Below are 19,869 nucleotides of genomic sequence, written 5' to 3'. Positions count from 1 at the left end.
AATGCACTGTCTCGTCACTGGTCCAGGGTCCCTGAGTCTCAGAGAAGCCAAGGCCCTGCCTGCGTGCCCGACCCTACCGGCCTGGTGTCCAAGGATTATGGGATTAGCTCAAATCACCGGGCTGCCAGTAGGCTTAACAGAGGCGCCACTCTGGGGGCCTGGGGGTGGCTTGGCACTCTGTACCTCCGGCCCTGTCTTGGTCACCACAGATCGCTGGCTGTCCCCCTGGCCGGCTGCCCACTCCTCTGCTCCAGTCCCGTGGGTTGGCCACGTGGTGGGCAGGCGGCCAGCCTTGTGCATTGTGGACCTGGAATGAGGGTGGGAGAGCAAGGCCTCGGCGGGGGGGGCGGCCTTCCTTCTGCTGCAGGACCCTGCCCCAAGAAAGAGCCCTTCGTGGGCCGGAGCAGGCCCCTGACCCTACTGGGCTGTTGGGCTCCTGATGTGGGCCTGGGGGTGGGGCTGGATTCCTCTCAGGGCCTGTTCCTTATTCACGTGCTCTGCAGACAATAGTGCCCACCCCAGGGCCCACCCCAGGGTCCATTGACCTTGGAGGACAGGAGCTATGGGGTGTGGGGACACATGTATGGGACAGGGGAAAGGGGGCCTGTGGTGAATAAAGGGGAGCTGGTAGCCCGGGCAGGCTGAGCTGCATGGAGTGGGTGTTTCTCACGAAGGGCAGGGCTCCCCATGGACTGAGCGCCTACGGGCTCTGCTGTTTCTGTGTGGTCCTGCGGTGGGGCTGGGCGGGCAGCCTGACCCCCAGGGCGCAGCTGGGGCAGAGCCCAGGAATCCTGCTTCCTCCCCTCACGGTTCCACCGTTGGTTCACCCGGACCTACAGGGACCCGGCATGTCTGTGGGGCGGGTTGGAGGGGACAGCAAGCACTTTGGGGCCTGGAAGGTCAGGGCTGGGGCTGCAGGTCCACCAGGACTCACCGTGAGACCTTAGGAAGGAGGCTCACCACTCTGTGCCTCAGTTTCCTCATCTGTGGGGATGCTCCATTCCTATAGTGAGCATCCCCACAGATGAGGAAATGTGCGTGAGAGGCGATGTGCGTGAACACACCTGTGCATTACGGAATGCTTGTGGAGGACATGAATGTCCTTCTAGAACACTAGGGAGAGTTTACCTCAACCCTCAAGAGGGAGGGGACGGGGTTGGGGCCAGTGCCACGTGAGTGTCAAACAGCCAGAGTTCCCTCCACAGCAGCTCTAAGCACAGAAAATGACAATGAGGGCTAAGATCCCATTTATAATCCCCCTAAAGCTGATAAAATACCCAGGATTAAATCTGACCAGGCAAGTGCAGAATTCATTTGAAGAAAGCAATGACACTTTACTAAAGATGCTGAAGGAGAAAACCTGAGGACGTGGAAAGAAGATCCCATGTTCCGGAAAGAGAAGGGCTGCCATGGCTGAGAAATGCATTCTCCATCCACGAATCTGTAAAACCGGTGCCGGTCCAGCTGCTGATGGATGCGGCCTGACTCGCTGATTCTGAGGGTCGCCTGGAAGAGAGGTGCATGAGGAACAGAGAAATCAGGAGGACGGTACCCACTACAGCACACATCCATAACTAGAGGATCCCGAAGGGCCTGGTGCTGGTGCGGGCCGAGGCGGGGGCTGGATGAAGTGCGAAAGAGGCAGCACCTCCACACTGACCCCATTTCTGAGCTACAGAGGGGAGATGGGGGCTTCCAGGATGGTTCCGCATGTGGCCTTTGGGTAGTAAGTTGGCAAAAATTAAACTAGACCCCTACCTGACACCACGCACAAAAGTCAAGTCCGGATGCAATAACGCTTTTTTACATCTGAGTCTTGTGTGTGCACCAGAAAGCATGTCTGTCTCTCTGCCCTTACACGTGACAGATATGATAACGTTGGTAGAAGGAAATACGGGAGCATATTGCTATAGTCTCGGAACTGTGAGGCCCTTCCTGCAATGCATGCCAGTTATCAGCCATAAAGGAAACGGCCGATGTAGCTACATACAAATTTCCAAAAGACCTGTTGAACACAAGCACGTTACACAGAGCTCAAAGACAATCCAGGGGAGAAAACATGTAGAGCAGCGGGAGGAGCGAGGCTGGGGGAGCGTCTGCGGAGGAAGTGGGCTGTCTACGGGCTCGCTTGTCACCAAACCCCGGTATGGTGTGGACTTTAAACTTTTATTTTCTTCTAATCCTCGCCCAAGGATATATTTATTGAGAGAGAGGGAGGGAGAGAGAGGGGGGAGAGAGAGAGACAGACAGACAGACTTCAGCTGCCTGCCCCCCGTAGGCATCCCCAGTGGGGATTGAATCTGAAAACTTTGGGTGCGTGGGACGGCACTCTAACCAACTGAGACACCGTCCAAACCAACATGATTTTTTTGTTGTTGTTACTGATTTTTTTAATCTTCGCCTGGAGACATGTTTATTGATTTTCAGAGAGAGAGGAGGGAGGGGAAGAGAGAGAATGTGAGAGAGAGACAGAAACACCGATGTGGTTATACAGGATGGCACTCAACCAACTGAGCAATACGACCAGGGCCCTGGAGTGGCTTTTTAATGACAAGAGTGGTTCTTACAGAAGTTACAGCAATAATGCCAGGCTGAGCAAGTGTGGCTCCCAGGTCCACTGATTTCTGGGAGGGAGCAGGGAGTGAGTGGCAGGAGTGTGAGGTGACCACTAGAAGCCCACCTACTCTGGAAACCACTGGAGGGCAGGCCCCAGAGCTGGATGCTGGAGAGTTCCAGGGGCTGGTGGGGAGCCTGGCAGATGGCTAGGGGGGTGGGTTCTGCACCAGCGCAGGGCCTGCCCACTGCGCCCTCCCAGGAAACAAGCACATTGCCAACTTGTCTGCCCTTTTAATGCCCGGCTGGACCCGCACCAGGCTCTCCCTCCACCTGCCTCCCCTGCCCATAGGAATTCCCTCCCTTGCAGGCTCTTGTCCATGCCCTTTCTGTCTTGGCCACCCTGCTGCACTCTGGGGCCCTTGGTAGGGGCAGCCTCACCCCTCCCAGAGGACTGGGCCTCCTGCCATCTGCCCAGGGCTGGAGGTTTTCAGTGATCAGTCACCCAGCACCTGCAGAGCAGAGCTGTGTGCCCTGCTCTGTGCTGACGGCTCCGTGGGTGGAGTCATAGTGGATTCTGGCAGTAGAACCAACTGCAAGCTCTCCAGTGAATACTAAAACAGGCAGGACTCAGCTACAGCGAAGACGATGTATGCAACGTGAGTGACCAGTATAATTTTTTTTTGTTGTGACAAAACATAACATAAAATGCACCATCTTAACCATTTTTAAGTGTACAGTTCAGTGGCATTAAACACATTCATAATGTTGTGCTGCCATTGCCACCATGCATCTCCACGGCGCTTTTCATCGTGCACCTCAGCATTTCTTTCCTTTTGAACTCTGAATACCACCCCCCGACGTGTACACCATTCACTTGTTTATCTGTTCCTCTGTTGATGGACATCTGCTTGGTTCCGAGGTTTAGCTACTGGGGACAATGCTATGAATGTGGGGTACAGATTTCTCTGAGACCCTGCTTTGAATTCTGTGGGCGCATGCCAACTGGGGTTGCTGGACCCTAAGGACACTTCTGTTTTTAACTTTCTGAGGAACGACAAGTTTTCCACGGTGGTCACACCTTTCCAGGTTCCTGCAACAGTGCACACGGGTTCCAGTGCCTTACATCCTTTTTGACACTTACTATTTTTTTTTTTGACAGTGGCCATCGTAATGGGTATGAGGTAGTATCTCACTGTAGGTTAGATTTTCGTTTCCATAATGATCAGTGATAGAATTTTGCATGTGCTTATTGGCTGTTTGGATATCTCTTTGGAGAAATGTCTGTTGAGGTCCTTAGTTCACTTTTTATTTGGGTTGTTGTTCTTTTGTGGTTTTTTAGAAATTCTCTATATAACCTGGATATTAATTCTTTATGAAATATATGATTTACAAATATGTTCTCTTATTCTGTGGGTTGCCTTTATATTTTGTTGATGTCTTTTGATTCACAAAAGGGAAAATAAATGTTTATACCTGGAAAAACTAAGGTCCAGAGAGGGTGCGTGTTCTGCCGAATATCACACAGTGAATTGTTTGCATGATGTTGAAATACTCCAAGGTGGGCAGGGGTGAGATTTCCCATTTCCCACCTCATGTGGTATAACAGCCAGATGTCCCCATTGTACAGATGCAGAGACTGAGGTCCTGAGAGAGCGGGTTGGGGCAGGCCTTGAAGCAAGGGAGACAACTCAGGGACAGACGTCAGACTGCCTGGGTTTGAGTCCTGGTGCTGCCGTTTGCTGGCTGTGACTTCTGGCAAGTCACTCTGTTGCTGGGAGCCTTCGCTGTCCCCATCCGTGAAATGGGGCCTCGTGGGGCTCCTGCGAGGACATCTGGGCACCCAGTACAGGATCAATAATCGCTGACTGTGGTGTCAGACAGCAAATGCTAGCCCACCCTCCTCCCTCTTTGGGGCCAAAGATGCACAGACTTGGGCTGGGCCATGAAGAATAAACTTTAATCTGTCTCAGGGTAGGGGTCAGTTAGGCTGCTGCCCTCTGGGTGGGGTCACAGAGCCGTGCACACGCACGCGGTACAGGCAGGTGAAGCGCGGGTTCCCCCAGTTGCTCGATATCTTCACCTTGACGGCCCCAAAAGTCCGGGTGGGCTGGTTCTAAAAGCAAGTCACAGACACGGGGCTGTTCACTCCCAGAACCCCACTCCGCCTGTCCAGAAGGCCGTTTGGGAGTGGAAGGGACCCATTTCATAGGAGGGGAAACCGAGGCTCAGAGAGGAAAGTGGGCAAGTCCAAGGCCACTCAGAGAGCCAATTCTCAGGGGCTGGGTAGAAGGTGCTGATGCCAGAAGACAGACGCTGTGATTAGAGGAGTGTCCAGCTTCGGGGCCCTGGCACGTAAGTGCTGTGGGACTCCGAAGAAACTGCTACCCCTCTCTGGGCGTTAGTTTCCCCCTCTGTAGAACCGGAGTGGTAACATCTGCTCCCCGTGGTTGCTCTGAGCATGAAACGAGATCTTGGAGCTGGAGGCACTTGGAACATAGATGTACAAGACTGGGTGGTCTCTGTGTCCCAGGGAACTACACACGGAAGACTGAGGCCCGGCCGGAAATGGAATGGCCCAGATGACACAAGATTTATGGCCGGGCCAGGATTTGGGCCAGTGTGGGCTCCCAAGCCTAGACCTCCCACTGAGTCTCAGGGCCATGCCAGCAGCCACCCCTCCAGTCCTGCTTCCATCCCCTGCTCCCTCCCCTCCGGGCCTCAGTTTTCCCTGGACCAGTGCTGACAATGGACCTCCCCGTATGGAGATGCTAAGTCTGAGGCCCGGATTTCTAGCCCAGTGGGCCCCTCTTGCTCAACATCTGCTGCCCCTGGAGGGCTCCTGGGCGGAGAAGGGAACTGGGCAACTGCCAGATGCTGCGTGGTTCTCCCCAGGGCCCCGCTCTTGGCCTGGGGAGCGGCCCCCTCACTCTGAGCCTCAGTTTCCTTCTCTGGCAAGTGGGTTTGTGACAGTTGTGTACTTTCTGGGGCTGTTGGGAGATAAAGGAGGGTCTCCTGGGTAAAGGCCGGCACACAGTAGGTGCTGTGCGTTCAGTAGGTGCTCAGCAGGGCATCTTTTCTCAGGTACCTGGAGCGGGAACATCTGAATGATGTTTTCCGGCTGAAATTGAAATGCCCCCAGGAACACCTCCTCCTTGGGGGAGCCTTCCATGCCCTGTAGACTCGGAACCAAGAAGAAAGTGTCAGGTACAGGCAAGGCCTTCAGAGAGTGCTGCCACTCTCCAGCTGGGACTTGCACACCTCCCAGGTTGGGGAGCTCCCTACCTCTTTGGGGACCATTCTGCTGCAGTACAGAGTAATGGATAGAAAAGAGCACTTCACTAGGAGTCAGAAGGCTGAGGGTGCAGGTCTATTCTGCTTATAGGATTTGGGTGCTTCCCTTAGTGTTCTGTGGGTGTTGGGCTCCTTATCAGTGAAAAGGGACTCTGGCCTCTGAGGACTAAAGCAGCTCTGCAAAGCTTGGGTTGAAATAGGGTCGTTTATCCCCTGTCGTTGGAGGCTGCGATCTGACTCTGACATTGGACATGCCCAGCCCCTCCAGCCGCATGAGTTGTGCTGTTTACCACTGTGCCTGCAATACTGCCATAATGAGCCTATCCCTTAAGGAAATACTGCTCCCTGCCTGCCAGGGCGTGCTCACATAGATGACAAAGTCCTTGGGGGCCGTGTCCAGGCTGCCTGACAGTGAGATGGTCTTGGGAATATGCTGCAGGGTCAGGTTGGACAGGTAGACCTTTTGGGCCAGCCGGATGGTCACCTGACCACGGTCACCTGCGAAGGCCCAGCAGTTGCCAGGTGTCACGTTGGGCTGGAAGGGCAGATGCAATGAGGTTATGTTGGGTGGGACGGATTCCTCACCCACCCTGGCTCCCCTAGACTTCCTCTGCCTTACTGGATGAGCCAGACCCTACCTGACTACAAAGCTTGGCTTCAGTGCCACCAACTCCAGGAAGCCCCCCTGATTGCAGGCAGTGAGGATGAGTCTTTCCTTCAGCCCAGTGCAGTGAGGGCAGGGGCCTGCCTGCTCGGGGCCCTGAGGGTTCTCTGACCCTCAGTCTTTAGGGCTGCATGGGGCCCCTTCTAGTGCTAAAGCAGGCTGTCCCCTACCCCTGTGCCTGTCTCCTGCTGCTGCCCAGCCCCTCAGTGGTCCCTGCTGTCTGTCCTTGTGCCTGACTCCTCCCTCTTCATGGATTGTGGCCTTCCTCTGCCCCCTGCCCCCTGCCCCCTGCCCCATCTCTGTCTCCTTCCTTAATCCCCTGACCCAGGCCCAGGCCCCATCCCCTTCACTCTCACCCCCAACCTCAGTTTTCAGCAGTGACCCCAGACCCCTGACCACACCCCTGACACTCTCTCCTTGCCCGCCATTCTCCCTGCCTCGAGGATCACGTCCGGGGGCTGTGCATAGTTCCACAGCCGGATCCAGTTCCAGTAGGAGCGGGCCTTGTTGTGGTTGTACGTGGCTGACGTTTGCTCGAAGTCAATGGAGGCCCCTGTGCGGGAGGCGGAGGGTGGGAGGGTCTCAGCCCAGCGGCCCGACTCCTGCCTGGTGGAGGGGAGCCTCACTGATTGGGCGCTGACTCTGTGCCCATGCACTTTGGCCGAGTCACTGGCCCGCTCTGGACCTCAGTGATCTTCTCTGGGAAATGGGAGTAACAGTAACAATAATAGAAGTAACGATAGATAGCATCCACTTCACAGGGTTGTTGTGAGGTTGAAATGAGTTAATACTACAGAGTATTTGTCCAGCAGTGCCTGGTGCTGAGTCAGTGCTCACGTCTGTCATTATCATTACTGTGGCTGTTATCACACCCATTCCCAGAGCAGGGGACTCTGGCCCTGGGTGAGTAAGCTGATGACCTCTGACCCTGCACCTCCTTGGGCCTGGGGGTGCCTGGGTCAGCTGACGGCTGCCTGGCAGAGGCAGTCTGCCCTGCTGGCCCCGCCCCCCTTCCTCCGGTGTGCCCCCGCCTGCTCCTGCTGTGTCCTCACGGGGGCACCTTTCAGGTCGGTTCCTTTGGCCTGGAATGCTTTTTTCTCCTCGCCAGGTTTCAGCCCAAATGTCCCCCCATTCTGTCCAGGTCCCCTCTGTCCCAGCCACCTGCTTCATTTTTCCAAAGCAACACTTGCCAACCGTAATTTGGACTGGGTTGGCTTTTAATGTGGCCAGGCTGGGGTGGGGACAGCTCTGCAGACCACTAGGTTGCAGGATGGTGAGTGGGTGGAGGGGTGGTAGAGGGCCTCCCCTCCTGACGTCAGACCCCCATTAAAGAAAACTGAAAATTGTAGCAAGAAAGCCAGCTGGGCAGGGGAGGTTTGCTCTGAGGATGGACTGCCCAGCAGTAGGGGGTGCGCTGGATGAGAACTGAACTCCACTCTCCAAAGAGTTTCTGAGGAAACCTGAGGGGAGCAGGCTGGGGGCGGGGATCACTGACCTATAGACTTTAGGGCGAAGTCCGGCTTTTCAATGTAGTCTCCTTGGATCATCTTCATTATTTTCTGGGCCATTTTTTGCTGGAGGGGCAGAAAACACAAGCTGTGCACTGGTGTGTTCCCACAGACCACGGTCCGCCGGTGTGTTCGCCCGGGTGACAGGCAGCTGCGGGCCACCCCGGGCCCCTAACCGCTTGCCCCTGCCTGTGGGAGCTGTGGCTGGTGCACGCACAGGATCGCCCCGTCACGGTACCGAGGAAGCCCAGGTGACCCAGGGCCACCCCTGCCCCACCCACTGGGTGTACTCAGTGCTTTCAAACCCACTGTGACAGGGTATCCCATGTGGGAATGGAGTCTCAGTGAAGTTAAGGGCAGGGGGCCTGGAGTCAGACAGGCCTTCACTGCTGCGGGGCCTTGACTTTCTCATCTGTGAGATGGGGCAACAGTCACTGGCGTGAGGCCTGGACCTAGGACTTAGGGAGTCGCCACTGTGTGCCACAACTCCTCAGCCTCACACATGTTTACTCCTGGTTCCTCTCAGCAGCCCCGGGAGGTAGGCACTGTCATCATCCCCACTTTAAAGATGCGAATCCTGAGGCGCAAAAGGATGACTTGTCCATGGTCACACGGCTGGTAAGCGGCAGAGCCAGGCAGTTTGGTTCCAGAGTTCAGGCTCCTAGCCATTCCACCGTGCTGCCGGATGAAGACTGTGGAGCACACAGCAGTCAGTGCTCGACAAATGCCAGCTGTTACTTTGATTAGACTCTTCACAGCTCCGGCAGATTGTATTTTCCAAAAATGGCTGCAACGAGATCTCCCATTCCACGCTCTTCTTTCAATGTGACTTTGACATTCTTCCCATTGGGAGATGGGACTGAAATTCCCTCCTCATCAGCCTGAGTGGGCCTGTGATCATGGCAGGAGGGGTGCCCTGTGACTTCTGAGCTAAGTCCTATGAGGTGATACAGCACTGCTTTGTTCTCTGGGGACACTCCCTCTTGGAAGTCAGCCGCCATGTGGTGAGGAAGCCCAGACCACATGGGGAGGCCAGTTTGGGTGCATTAGTCAGCAGCCCCGAGTTCCCAGTTGGCAGCCAGCATCAACCTCCAGACATGGGAGTGAAGACACCCCCAGATGACTTCAGGCCCAGCTGTCGAGTCACCCCCAGCCTTCAAGTCTTCTCACGTGAGGGCCCAGGCATCATGAAGCAATGAGAAACCACCCCTGCTGTGTCCTATCTGAACTCCCAACCTGCAGAATCTTGGAGCATGATAAAATGGTTGTTTTGCACCACTAAGTCTTGGGGTGGTTTGTTATGCAGCAGCAGTAACCACAACAGTCGCACGGGTGCTCGCAGGGCAGTAATTCTGACTCTCTTTTGTTGATGTGGAAACTGAGGTGCAGAGAGGTTGGTTCCCATCTTAAAACTACACGTATAATTCAGTAAGTCTGGGAGGGGCCCATTAATTTGAATTTGTAACATTTTTCCAGGTAATGCTAATTTTGCTGGTGTAGGGGCCACACTTAGAGAACTACCTCTCTAGAAGGAGTGGTGAATCAATACCGAGCGGCTACAGCTGGTATGGACTTCATCTGGGGGCACTACACCAGTTATGGGCACAATTAAAGGCTGAGAGTCCAAGCTTGCCCCCGGCAGGAAGTCTGCCACCAGGGTCAGAAACTGCACCTGTGCAAGGTGAGGGGGAAAAGTAGGAAACTTGAGAGGCTCAAACATGGGGTTAGTCTTTCCCATCAGGACAATTATCAAATTTTTGAAGCTGCATGGGCAGGAGGCTAAAGGGTTAAACTGAAAACCTCTGTCTAAATCTTATAAAAATTGTAATCCAGGTCACAGCCAGCTTGACACACATCTACATAGATGGGATCAAGGTACTTGGTCATCCTCACAAAGAAAAGGGGGAACACTCACTGGTAGAAGTTGTAATTATCTGGCATACCTACAGTTCTTTTGCATACGATGTCCAGAAAACACTAAAAAATTACTAGACATGAAGAGGCAAGACCATATGATTGATACCTTAAAGAAAAAACAGACAATAAAAGGAGACCATAGATGGTTCAGATATTGGATTTGGCAGGTGAGGATTTTAATACAACTATGACCAGTATGTTAAATAAAATAAAGGAAAAGATGGACAGCGCAGATGAAATGTTGGAAAGTTTCACTGTAAAATTAAAATCTGAAAAATAATCAAATGTATACTCTAGAACTGAACAATGCAATAGAGGAAATTAAGAACTTAGTGGAAATATTTAAGAGTAGACTGGACAGAACAGAATACAGGATTATCAGTTAACCTAAATAAATGTAAATAGAAAATAACAAAACTTAAGCACACTGAAAAAAAGAATGAAAACAAACAAACAAACCACATAATAGCATAGCAGTTACGTGGAACACATTTGAAAGGTCTAGCATAAATATAATTGGAGCCTAAGGAAAGGATGCAGGTAATAAGGAAGAAGAAATATTTTAAGAGATAATAGCTAAGAATTTTCCAAAACTATTGAATAACATCAATCCATAGATCTGATAAACTTAGCACCCCACAAGTGAGTTCAATATGGAGTACTGAGGATAAAAAGAATGTCCTACAAACTCCCATGGATGAAAGAAACAGACCATACTCAAAGGACCTATAGTACAAGTACTATTATGCTTCTCAGCAGAAATAGTATAAACTACAACACAATAGTGCACTGTTTCAAAATTCTCAGAGAAAAGTATTTCCTATCTATAATTCTATACTTAGCCAAACTATCAATCAAGTATAAGGGTGGAATAAAAACATTTTCAAACATGCAAGTTCTAAAAAAATAAATGCACCTCTTATTTCACTCTTCTTCAGGAAGTTGTTGGGCAATGCGCCACACCAAAACTTGGGATATGGGAAACCGCATCCAACAGAGGAGTTCGGTGTTTGGGGCAGAATGACCAGCATCTCACCTCATCTGACATGGCTTCCATCTCCTGGAGCTTGGCAATGAGCTGGGTTATGTTACCGCGGAGGTCCTGGATTTCCCCAGTGTGATGTCGCACCTTCTCCTGGTACATCCTTATAAGGAAGGAGTGATTTGTGATGCTGTTACCACCCTCAGCTTCTACCTTTCCCAGTCAGCCCATTAAAAACTAGCTTTACACTTTTCCACTCTCTTGGGCCCATCCCTGACATATCCAGGTTCTTAGCTCTAAAACAGTACTCATGCTCCTCCTCCTGCTTGGGATATTCTTTAACTCAGCTCCTTTCAAATATTCCCAAGTATTTCATCTGCAATTAAGGATACTGCCACCAGGGAATATCTTGGTTAAAATTCTTCTCAGCTACCTTTTGCTGAGCACTAACTATGGGCTAGGAGTTATTCAAGACAGCTTATATCTTTTTTAACATCCATAATTACCCAGATAAAATGGGTGTTATGTCTCATGTCATAAATGAGGCATCAAAGGACCAGAGAGGTAAAGTGTCTTGCATGCGATTAGCTAGGTAGGGAGTGTGGGGGTGGGGATTTTAACCCAGGCTGGTCTGACTTCAGTGCCCACGTTGTTAGTCAATACATCCCAGATCCTGGCCGTAGCTCTGGTTTTTAGGTGTTAATAGAACTATTTAGCAAATTCTTCTTACCTCAAACTCTGCAGTGGACTATTTATACTGTCATCCTGGTGGGGGGTTGAGGAAGCAAGGAATCTCCTTCAGATGGTCTAATCTGGGTTCAACAGAGCTTCACCCATCCATTTTCCCACAACCATAAATCTGTCCATTCATCTACCTTCCTATTTACTCTTCTATCCATCCACCCATCCACCATCTACCCCAAGTCCAATTTACCTTCCTTTCTATCCATCCATCCATTCACATCCACGTTCACCTACCCTCCCGTCCACCCACCATCCCATCCATCTACTCCATTTATCCAGTCTTCCTCATCCATCCACACTCCCATCTACTTACTTTACCTTATCCATTAATCCTCCCATCAATCCATTTATCCCATCTATCCAACCATCCATCCATCCATCCACCCACCCACCCACCCATATACTCCATCTGCCTGTCTACCCATTTTCTCATCCATCCACTTTTCCATTCATTCATCTAGCCCCCAAACACTTCCTCCAACCCCTACATCCATCACTTTCATTCTCTCAAATTTTTTAGTGTTTTCTGGACATTGTATACTCCAGTTGTATTTATGTTAAACCTTTAGAATGTGTTCCACATAACTGCTCTCCTATTACTTGGTTGGTTGGTTTGTTTTTCATTATGCCTCTTTCCATTCACACTCCCATGTGGCCGTACTGTCATCCTACATTGATAGTGTCAACCCTGTGCTTGGCCCTGAGGCAGACAGACACTGCTGGAATGGATAGGACCTGGCTCTGCCTTCAATGTTGCCCGTACAGTTGGGAGAATAGCCATGATTCCCCCAGGAACCACAGAGCAAATGGTCTCATCTTATTGGAGCAGAACAAACTGTCTTGAGTGGAGAGAGTGATGTGTTTCCTGGCCTCACCCTCCCACTTTATGTGGGGGCCTTGATAAAGAAGAGCTGGGTTGTCTCTGCGAGTGAGTGACAGGAGGGGCATCCTGGAGGAGAGAATATTGCATCTTGTCTCTGAAAGCCACGTTTTGGTGGGAGAGATGAGTTCCAGGTGAGTGGCATGCCAAAGGCAGAGATTTGGAGTGGGGATGAATAAGAAACTGATTAGGGCCCAGGTGTGGCGACAGTGAGAGGAGCCTATAGAGGTGACACTGACCAGGGAGAGGCCAGTCAGCGATAGGGCTGACGAGAGCACATACTCACCTGCCAGAATTCCACTTTGGATGGTAAGTGTATAGAAAACATCCAGAATCCTGTGGGGCCAGAGGAACGAGGATGAGCCATTTGCGATGAAAGGTTAAGAACTTATGGTCTGGAGTTAAGGCATCTGGGTTCAAATCCCAACTTTGACTCTTACTAATATTGTGCAGCTTTGGGAGAAGTTACTTAGCCTCCGTATGCCTCAGTTTCCTCATCTGTAAATGGGATAACAGTAATACACACTTCATGGCTGAATGATGTCATGTATGCAGAGTATCTCACATAAACCGAACAATCCATGTCTTCTCTCCCTCACCTGTCCCAATCCTACCATGGGTAATTGATGAAGTGAAGAAGAGGGGGTGCTCTCCCCTGCATTTTATGATATCTGTGTTGTCTGAAATCCTACTGTTCAAGCCATTAATAAAAGCATAAAAACCTACTGGTTGTTCAAATGAAAACGCTCAACAAAATAGAAATAGAAAGGAACTTCTTCAATGTGATAAAGGCCATTTATAAAAACCCACAGCTAACATTATCTTTAAGGATGAAAGATTGGATGCTTTCTTTCTAAGATCAGGAACAAGACAGGGATGTCTGCTCTTGCCATTTCAATGTAAAGTTGTCCTGGAGGTTCCAGCCAGGTCAATTAATCAACAAAAAGAAATAAAAAGCAGATGACATGATCTTGCATATAGAATCCTAAAGTATTCAAGACTGTGTATCTTGCCCGGTGTCAGAAGTAATAAATGAGTTCAGCAAGATTGCAGAATACCAGACCAATATATAAAAATCAACTTATTTCTAAACACTAGGAATGAATAATCTGAAAATAAAATTAAGAAAACAATTTCATTTACAATAAATCTCATAGAATAAAATACTTAGGAATAAGTTTAACAAAAAAGTACAAAACTACAAAACTATAAAACATTGTGGAAATCAATTAAAGAAGACACAGAGATGCCCATCAACAGTGGAAAGACAGCCACGTGCCTGGGTTGAAAGACTGCATGTTGCTAATACTTTAACAATACAGAACAGTGCTCCCTATTGATCCATCTGTGGGCCAATGCAATCCCTGTCAAACTCCCAAGAATATATTATTTTTCACAGAAATGAAAAAGTTGATTCTAAAATTCATATTGAAACATTAGGGACCCACAATAACCAAAACAACGCTGAAAAGAACAAAACTGGGGGACTCAGACCTCTAGATTTCAAAACTCACCACGAAGCTAGAGCAGTCAACCCAGGGCTGTGCTGGCAGACAGAGGGACACATGGGTCAGTGAGACCGGACCGAGAGTCCAGGAATAAACTCTCCCATTTATGGTCACATGACTTTCAATAAGTGTGCCTAGACAATCCAATGGGAAAAAGAACATGCTTCTCAATAAATGGTGGGGAAGCTACTGGGTATCTATACTCAAAAGAATGAAGTTGGACCTGACCTCACACCATATACAAAAATTAACTAAAAAATGGATCCTGGACCTAAATGTAATGGTCAATCTATAAAAATCTTATAAGAATACATGGGAATAAATCTTCATGGCTATGACACCAAAAACACAGATAACAAAAGAAAATAGATAAATTGACTTCATCAAAATTAAAAAAAATTGTGCTGCAAAGGACACTATCAGGAAAGTGGAAAGACAGCCAATAGAATGAGAGAAAGTGTCTGCAAATCACACATCTGATAAGGGACATGTAACCAGACTATACAAGAAATGCTCACAACTTAATCACACAAAGACAAACAGCCCAACTTAAATATAGGCAAAGCCCTGACCGGCATGGCTCAGTTGGTTGAGCGTTGTCCTGCAGAGTGAAAGGTCACTGGTTTGGTTCCCAGTCCGGGCACATGCCTGGGTTGTGGACCGGTCCCCAGTTGGGGGCATGTGAGAGGCAACCAATCGATGTTTCTCTCACACAGTAATATTTCTATCTCTTTATCCCTCCCTTCCCCTCTCTTTAACAATAAATAAATCATTTTTTTAAAAAAGTAAAATAAAAATGGGCGAAGATATGAATAGACATTTCTCCAAAGAAGATATACCAATGGCCAATAACACATAAAAAGATGCTCACCATTACTAATAGTTAGAGAATGAAATAAAAACCAGTGAGATACCACTTTACATCCACTAGGATGGCTAACATAAGAAAGACAATAACAAGTGTTGGTGAGCATGTGAAGAAACTGAAACCCTCGTGCGTTGCTGCTAGGAACGTAAATGGTGCAGCCACTCTGGAAGACAGTTTGGCAGCTCCCCAGATAAGCATAGGGTTACCACATGACCCAGGAACGTTGTGCCTAGACATACACCCAAGAGAACTGGAAACACATGTTCACGCATGTCCCTGAAAAATTTCACAGGGACATTAATAGCAGCATTATTAATAATAAACCCAAAAAGCAGAAACAACTGTAGTATCTATCAACTGATGAGTGGACAAACAAAATGCCATGTGTCCTTTTATTCAGCTACAACAAGAAGTAAAATGCTAACATATTCTACAACACAGGGAACTTTGAAAACATTATCGGTAAAAGAAGCCACAAAGACCGCATGTCGTGTGATTCCATCTATAGGAAGTGTCCAGAGTAGACTAATCCGTAACGACAGAAAACAGATGAGTGGTGTCCGGGTCTGGGGCCAGGAGCACGGGAGTGACTGGGGAGCTGCTTTACGGGGCAGCTGTGAAGACCCTGGGCTTTGCCAGTGCTGGTGAGCCCTCAGCTTTGTGAACACACCCGAGTGACCGAATTACACACTTTAAAAGGCTGATCTTTATGGTACAAGGATTGCATCTCAAAGCTGTTATTTTAAATTATCTTATTGGTTGGGCTAAGTTTCCTGGGAATTTCTGGGAAATCCACCCCTGTCCGCTTACATCGGAGGGCAGGGAGAATACTTCCTGGGAGCAGAGCTGTCATGTGGGAGGAGGGGGTGGTGGCTGGAAGGAAGCCATGGAAACCCAGAGAGGGGGAGTAAAAGTCACCATAGCATGGTTTTTGGGGAGCTTTACAGTTGTCCAGGCTTCTCTGAGCTTTCAAAAAAAACTGTATTGGTCATCATTTTAATTAATCCTCACAGCAACACTCATCAGACAGATGGGGAAACTGAGGCTCAGAGAGGGGCAGTGTTTTACCCACTGTCACCTAGGCAGTGCCAGAGCCCTCACTCTTTCCCTCCCCGGGATGGGCGGGAGCCAGGGACACCTCCACCCAGGATGGGGCAGAGCCCCGGGAACTTACCAAAAGCACAGAGGACCAGGACACCTGTCTTTTCCACGAGCTTCTGGAAGAGCAACTTGCATCTGGAAGACAGAGAAGCAGTGACCGAGGTGAGGTAGGGCTTTGCACAGGCTGGCCAGTCCCTTGTGCAAAGGCCTTTGGCTCTTTCCCACCCTGGGGGAGGGTCCTTCTCTGGGCAGTGACACCCTCTCCAAGACGCTGGCCATGTTCCATGGCTCCGAAGCATCACAGAGGAGAGCAAGCTCTTACCCCAGCATTTGGGGCCATCAGGGATCAACTCACGGTGGCCATGGCCATCGTGTCCTCACCACTCCCCTTCTCCATCTACACCCTGTTTGTTCCCTCCCATCTTCCCTCCTGGAGAACACATTCTTCAGGGTTCAGCTCAAAGGTCCCCTCTTCCTACAACCTCCAGACTCACACTCCCCACATTCATACGGTTTTTGGTGTCTGCTTTCCCCACCCAGCTGGGAGCCAAGGCTGAGCCCAGAGTAGGTGTTAAGGAAACATTTAGTGTGTAAACAAGTGAATGAATGAGGGGGAAAGCTCTGCAGGAATTCAGAGGAGTCTGCAGAGGCAGAAGGGTAAAGGGAAGGGATGGGATGGGCATTCCAGGCAGGAAGAAAAGCGTAAACAAAGGTGTGGACGCAGGCATAGAAAGAGTGGGTCCAGGGAGTGAGAACCCTAGCCCTGCTGGCCCAACAGGTCCACAGCTGGAAGTAGAATGAGGGCAGCTCGGAAAGAAAGGATGAGACAGGGTTTCAGAGGACTGCAGGCCAAGGTGGTGGAGCAATGGGGAGCCACAGTAGGTTCTGGGGTGAGGAGGTCTGATAAAAGCCAGGTGTGGGATAGGTTATCTGGTCTGGAGATCGAGGGGAGGTTCAAACCGGGGAGGGGGCTGCTACAGTCCCCCTATCACCCGTCCCTCACATGCCCCTGCTCACCTGCAGGTGTTGAATAAAATGTGTTGGGCCTGAGTCCTCAGGAAGCAGGCCAGGCAGGTGATCCAGGCTGCAGAGGAGATAGAAGACCAAGGAGTATTTGCACCCTTGTTCTTATTCTACAATGACTCGCCGACTGTCCTGGAGCTGGGAAACTCCCCTTGACTTGCTCGCTGAGCCCAGGGCAGCCCCACTCGGCTTATGGGTAAGGGGCAGTGTGGAGTGGGTATGAGTGCTGTAGGTGAGCACTGCTTACTAGTGACACGGGAACACAAAAAATGTCTGGGATGTGTGAATGCCCATTCCTAGACTCTGGGAGCTTCTCAAGGACATGATCCTTGTCTGGCCCATCGTGAGTACCCAGCATTGCCCAGTGTGGAGCTCGACAAAAAGCAGGAAACCAGGATGGATGAGTAGGTGGGAGGATATGCAGATAGAATGGTTTGGAAGATGTATCAATAGAAAGATGGCTGAGAGGATGGGAGAATGAGAGGAAGAGTGGAAGGATGGAGGGGCCAATGACTGATGGATGAAATATTAACAAAGGTGGGCGAATTAGTGGATGACTTGGTGAACGGATGGATGGAGGAACTAAGGGATGCACGGGTGCATTGCAACAGGTGGCGGCATGGACAGATGGTTGGATACAGGACTGTGTGGATGAATAAATGGAAGGATGGGCAATGAACACAGAAGTAAAAGGCCCACCTTTAGGTGGACTGAAGTGAGGGCAAGCTGCACCAGACCACTCCCCTGACTTCACCGGGGTTCTCTCCTGACCCAGTGGCCAGGCTGGTGTCAGAGTCGGGGAGGGCTGGCGGTCAGCTCCTCCTCCAAACTGCACGTCTCTCTTCCACTCCCTCCAACCACTAAAGAGATCCTGGCTGGAATGACATCCCTGATGCCTCTGATGGGAAGACCTCCAGAACTCAACCTGCAGCTCCCTCCCTCCCCTGCAACCCAGCGCAGACCTTACCCCCCAACCCCAGGTCAGCCCGGCCTGAGGTGGTTGGATATACGTACACACACATCCCAGCATGCACTGAGTCAGGACTGGGGTTGTGGTGTTGAGACGAATTGACGTCAGCAAGTCATTATCTGCAGAGAACACAGGGTTGTCGTGTCACCTCTGACCTCTGGGCCATGGTGCCTGCAGACAGCTGGGAAGCTCCTAGAGCTTGGCGAGAGCATCCCTGCCCCGTGTCCTCCCCCTTGCCACACGCGTCCCTGGGTTGCCCTTCTGACCTTTCTGAGCCTCAGCCCCTTGCTGTCCACAAAGACCCCAGGGCTCCCTTCTCCCCTCCTGGCTTACTCGTGTTCAGCAAGGACTCCTCTGTGGTCCTGTTGGGATTCCGGCCTCTTTGGACGACCCTAGGGCTGACAAGAGTCACAGTGACGTTTTACAGTTCACAAGGAACATGGTGCCCACGTTCCAGACTGAAAAACGGAGTTGCAGAGAAGCTTGCCCAAGACCACCAGCTGCTGAATCAGGGACAGACCCGGGTCTGCTGACCCTGAGCGGGCACAACACTGGGCTCCCAGCGCTCCGCCCAGTGCCTGGCACGCGGCAGGAGCTCAGTAGACACAGGCTGAAAGGATGGCCGTTCCACCACTCCCTGGCAGGGGGACTTTAGAAAAGCCACTGTCAGACCCTCTGACCTCAGTTGCTGTGTCTGTGAAGTGCAGGTGGCAATGCCGGCTCACCTCCCAGAGCAGAAGGGAAGGACTGTGTGAACTGGAAAGGGCTGGGCAGAGGGAGGGGCTGCCAGCCTCACCTCCGGGGCCTGGGATTCCTGCAGGGGGGCGCCATATCTTCGGGTGGGTCACACAGGTCCCTGGGGCTCCTTGGGCACCGTGGCATCGATGTCCTTCTCTGGGAGTCGGCGAGGAGGAAGCTGCTGCTGCCGGAGCCTCCTAGCGTTCCCTGGAACCTGTCATGTGGAATCTGCCTGGGTCACGTGGAGCTGTGGGCACTGTGACCTCACAGAGCAGGGGTGGGGGGTGGGGTCTGCCCTGTCACCAGCTTGGCCCTGGAACTTTCTCTTGGAGGAACCCACTCTGACCAGCTTTCCACTTTTAAGATGGGGAGATGGAGGGCTCCAGACAGGAAGGGTCACGTCAGGGCCTTAGAGGTGGGACAGGGGCAAGAGCTGAGGCTCCAATATCCGGGCCATATGTTTTCCTGCTCCAGAGCCCTTCCTGCCCCAAGTGTCCTAGACTTGCCATCTTCTTAGGTTCCTTGTTTGTTTGTATTTCTGTTGGCCCTGCCTGTGGAGAGGGCCTATTTGGATTGTGAAGCTGAAATGAATTCACTTTGCCCCCTGGTGGCCATTGCTCAAATTGCAGGCTAAGTACCTGTGGGTAGCTGAATAATGGTCCCCCAAAAAGGCCTGTGTACTAAAACTTGAACATGTGAATATGTTTGGTTACATACAAAGGGGAGTTAAAGCTTGCAGATGGGATTAAGGTTGCTAATCAGCTGACCTTGAGATGGGAGAATCTCCTAGATTATGCAGGTGGGCCCAGTGTAATGACAAGGGTCCTTCCTTATAAGTGGAAGAGGGAGGCAAAGGAGAAGAGGGATGGCAGCCTGAGGAGCGCTCAGCCCAACCTGCTGGCTTTAAAGATGGAGGAGGGAGCCATGAGCCCAGGAATGGAGGTGAGGGAACAGATCCTCTTCTACAGCCTCTAGAGAGAGAACAATACCCTGGTTTTAGCCCAGGGAGACCCAGTTTGGATTTCCAACCTCCTATAATGCTAAGACAATAATTTGTGTTTTAACTTACTAAGTTTGGGCTAATTTGTTATAGCAGCAATAGGAAACTCATACAGTGCC

The 19,869-nt window shown here is 50.7% G+C and overlaps 1 protein-coding gene across 1 annotated transcript; it reads right to left on the bottom strand.

Moving 5' to 3' along the window:
* Nucleotides 1–4,534: 4,534 nt before the first annotated feature.
* On the bottom strand, nucleotides 4,535–18,894 carry SUN5 (Sad1 and UNC84 domain containing 5). Its single transcript, XM_045833611.1, has 13 exons — nucleotides 18,809–18,894; nucleotides 18,346–18,404; nucleotides 18,057–18,131; nucleotides 17,037–17,103; nucleotides 16,093–16,154; nucleotides 12,829–12,878; nucleotides 11,649–11,683; nucleotides 10,973–11,081; nucleotides 8,007–8,085; nucleotides 6,949–7,064; nucleotides 6,215–6,382; nucleotides 5,642–5,728; nucleotides 4,535–4,669 (listed from the first exon to the last, which is right to left on the bottom strand). Exons 1-13 carry the CDS (start codon nucleotides 18,892–18,894, stop codon nucleotides 4,535–4,537), a joined length of 1,128 nt encoding a protein of 375 aa, XP_045689567.1.
* Nucleotides 18,895–19,869: the final 975 nt, after the last annotated feature.

This window comes from Phyllostomus hastatus, unplaced genomic scaffold, assembly GCF_019186645.2.
Source record: "Phyllostomus hastatus isolate PE091 unplaced genomic scaffold, TTU_PhHast_1.1 phas_contig_17, whole genome shotgun sequence".
In the NCBI taxonomy this organism is placed as follows: domain Eukaryota; kingdom Metazoa; phylum Chordata; class Mammalia; order Chiroptera; family Phyllostomidae; genus Phyllostomus; species Phyllostomus hastatus.
This window is presented reverse-complemented; position numbering and strand designations above follow the sequence as displayed.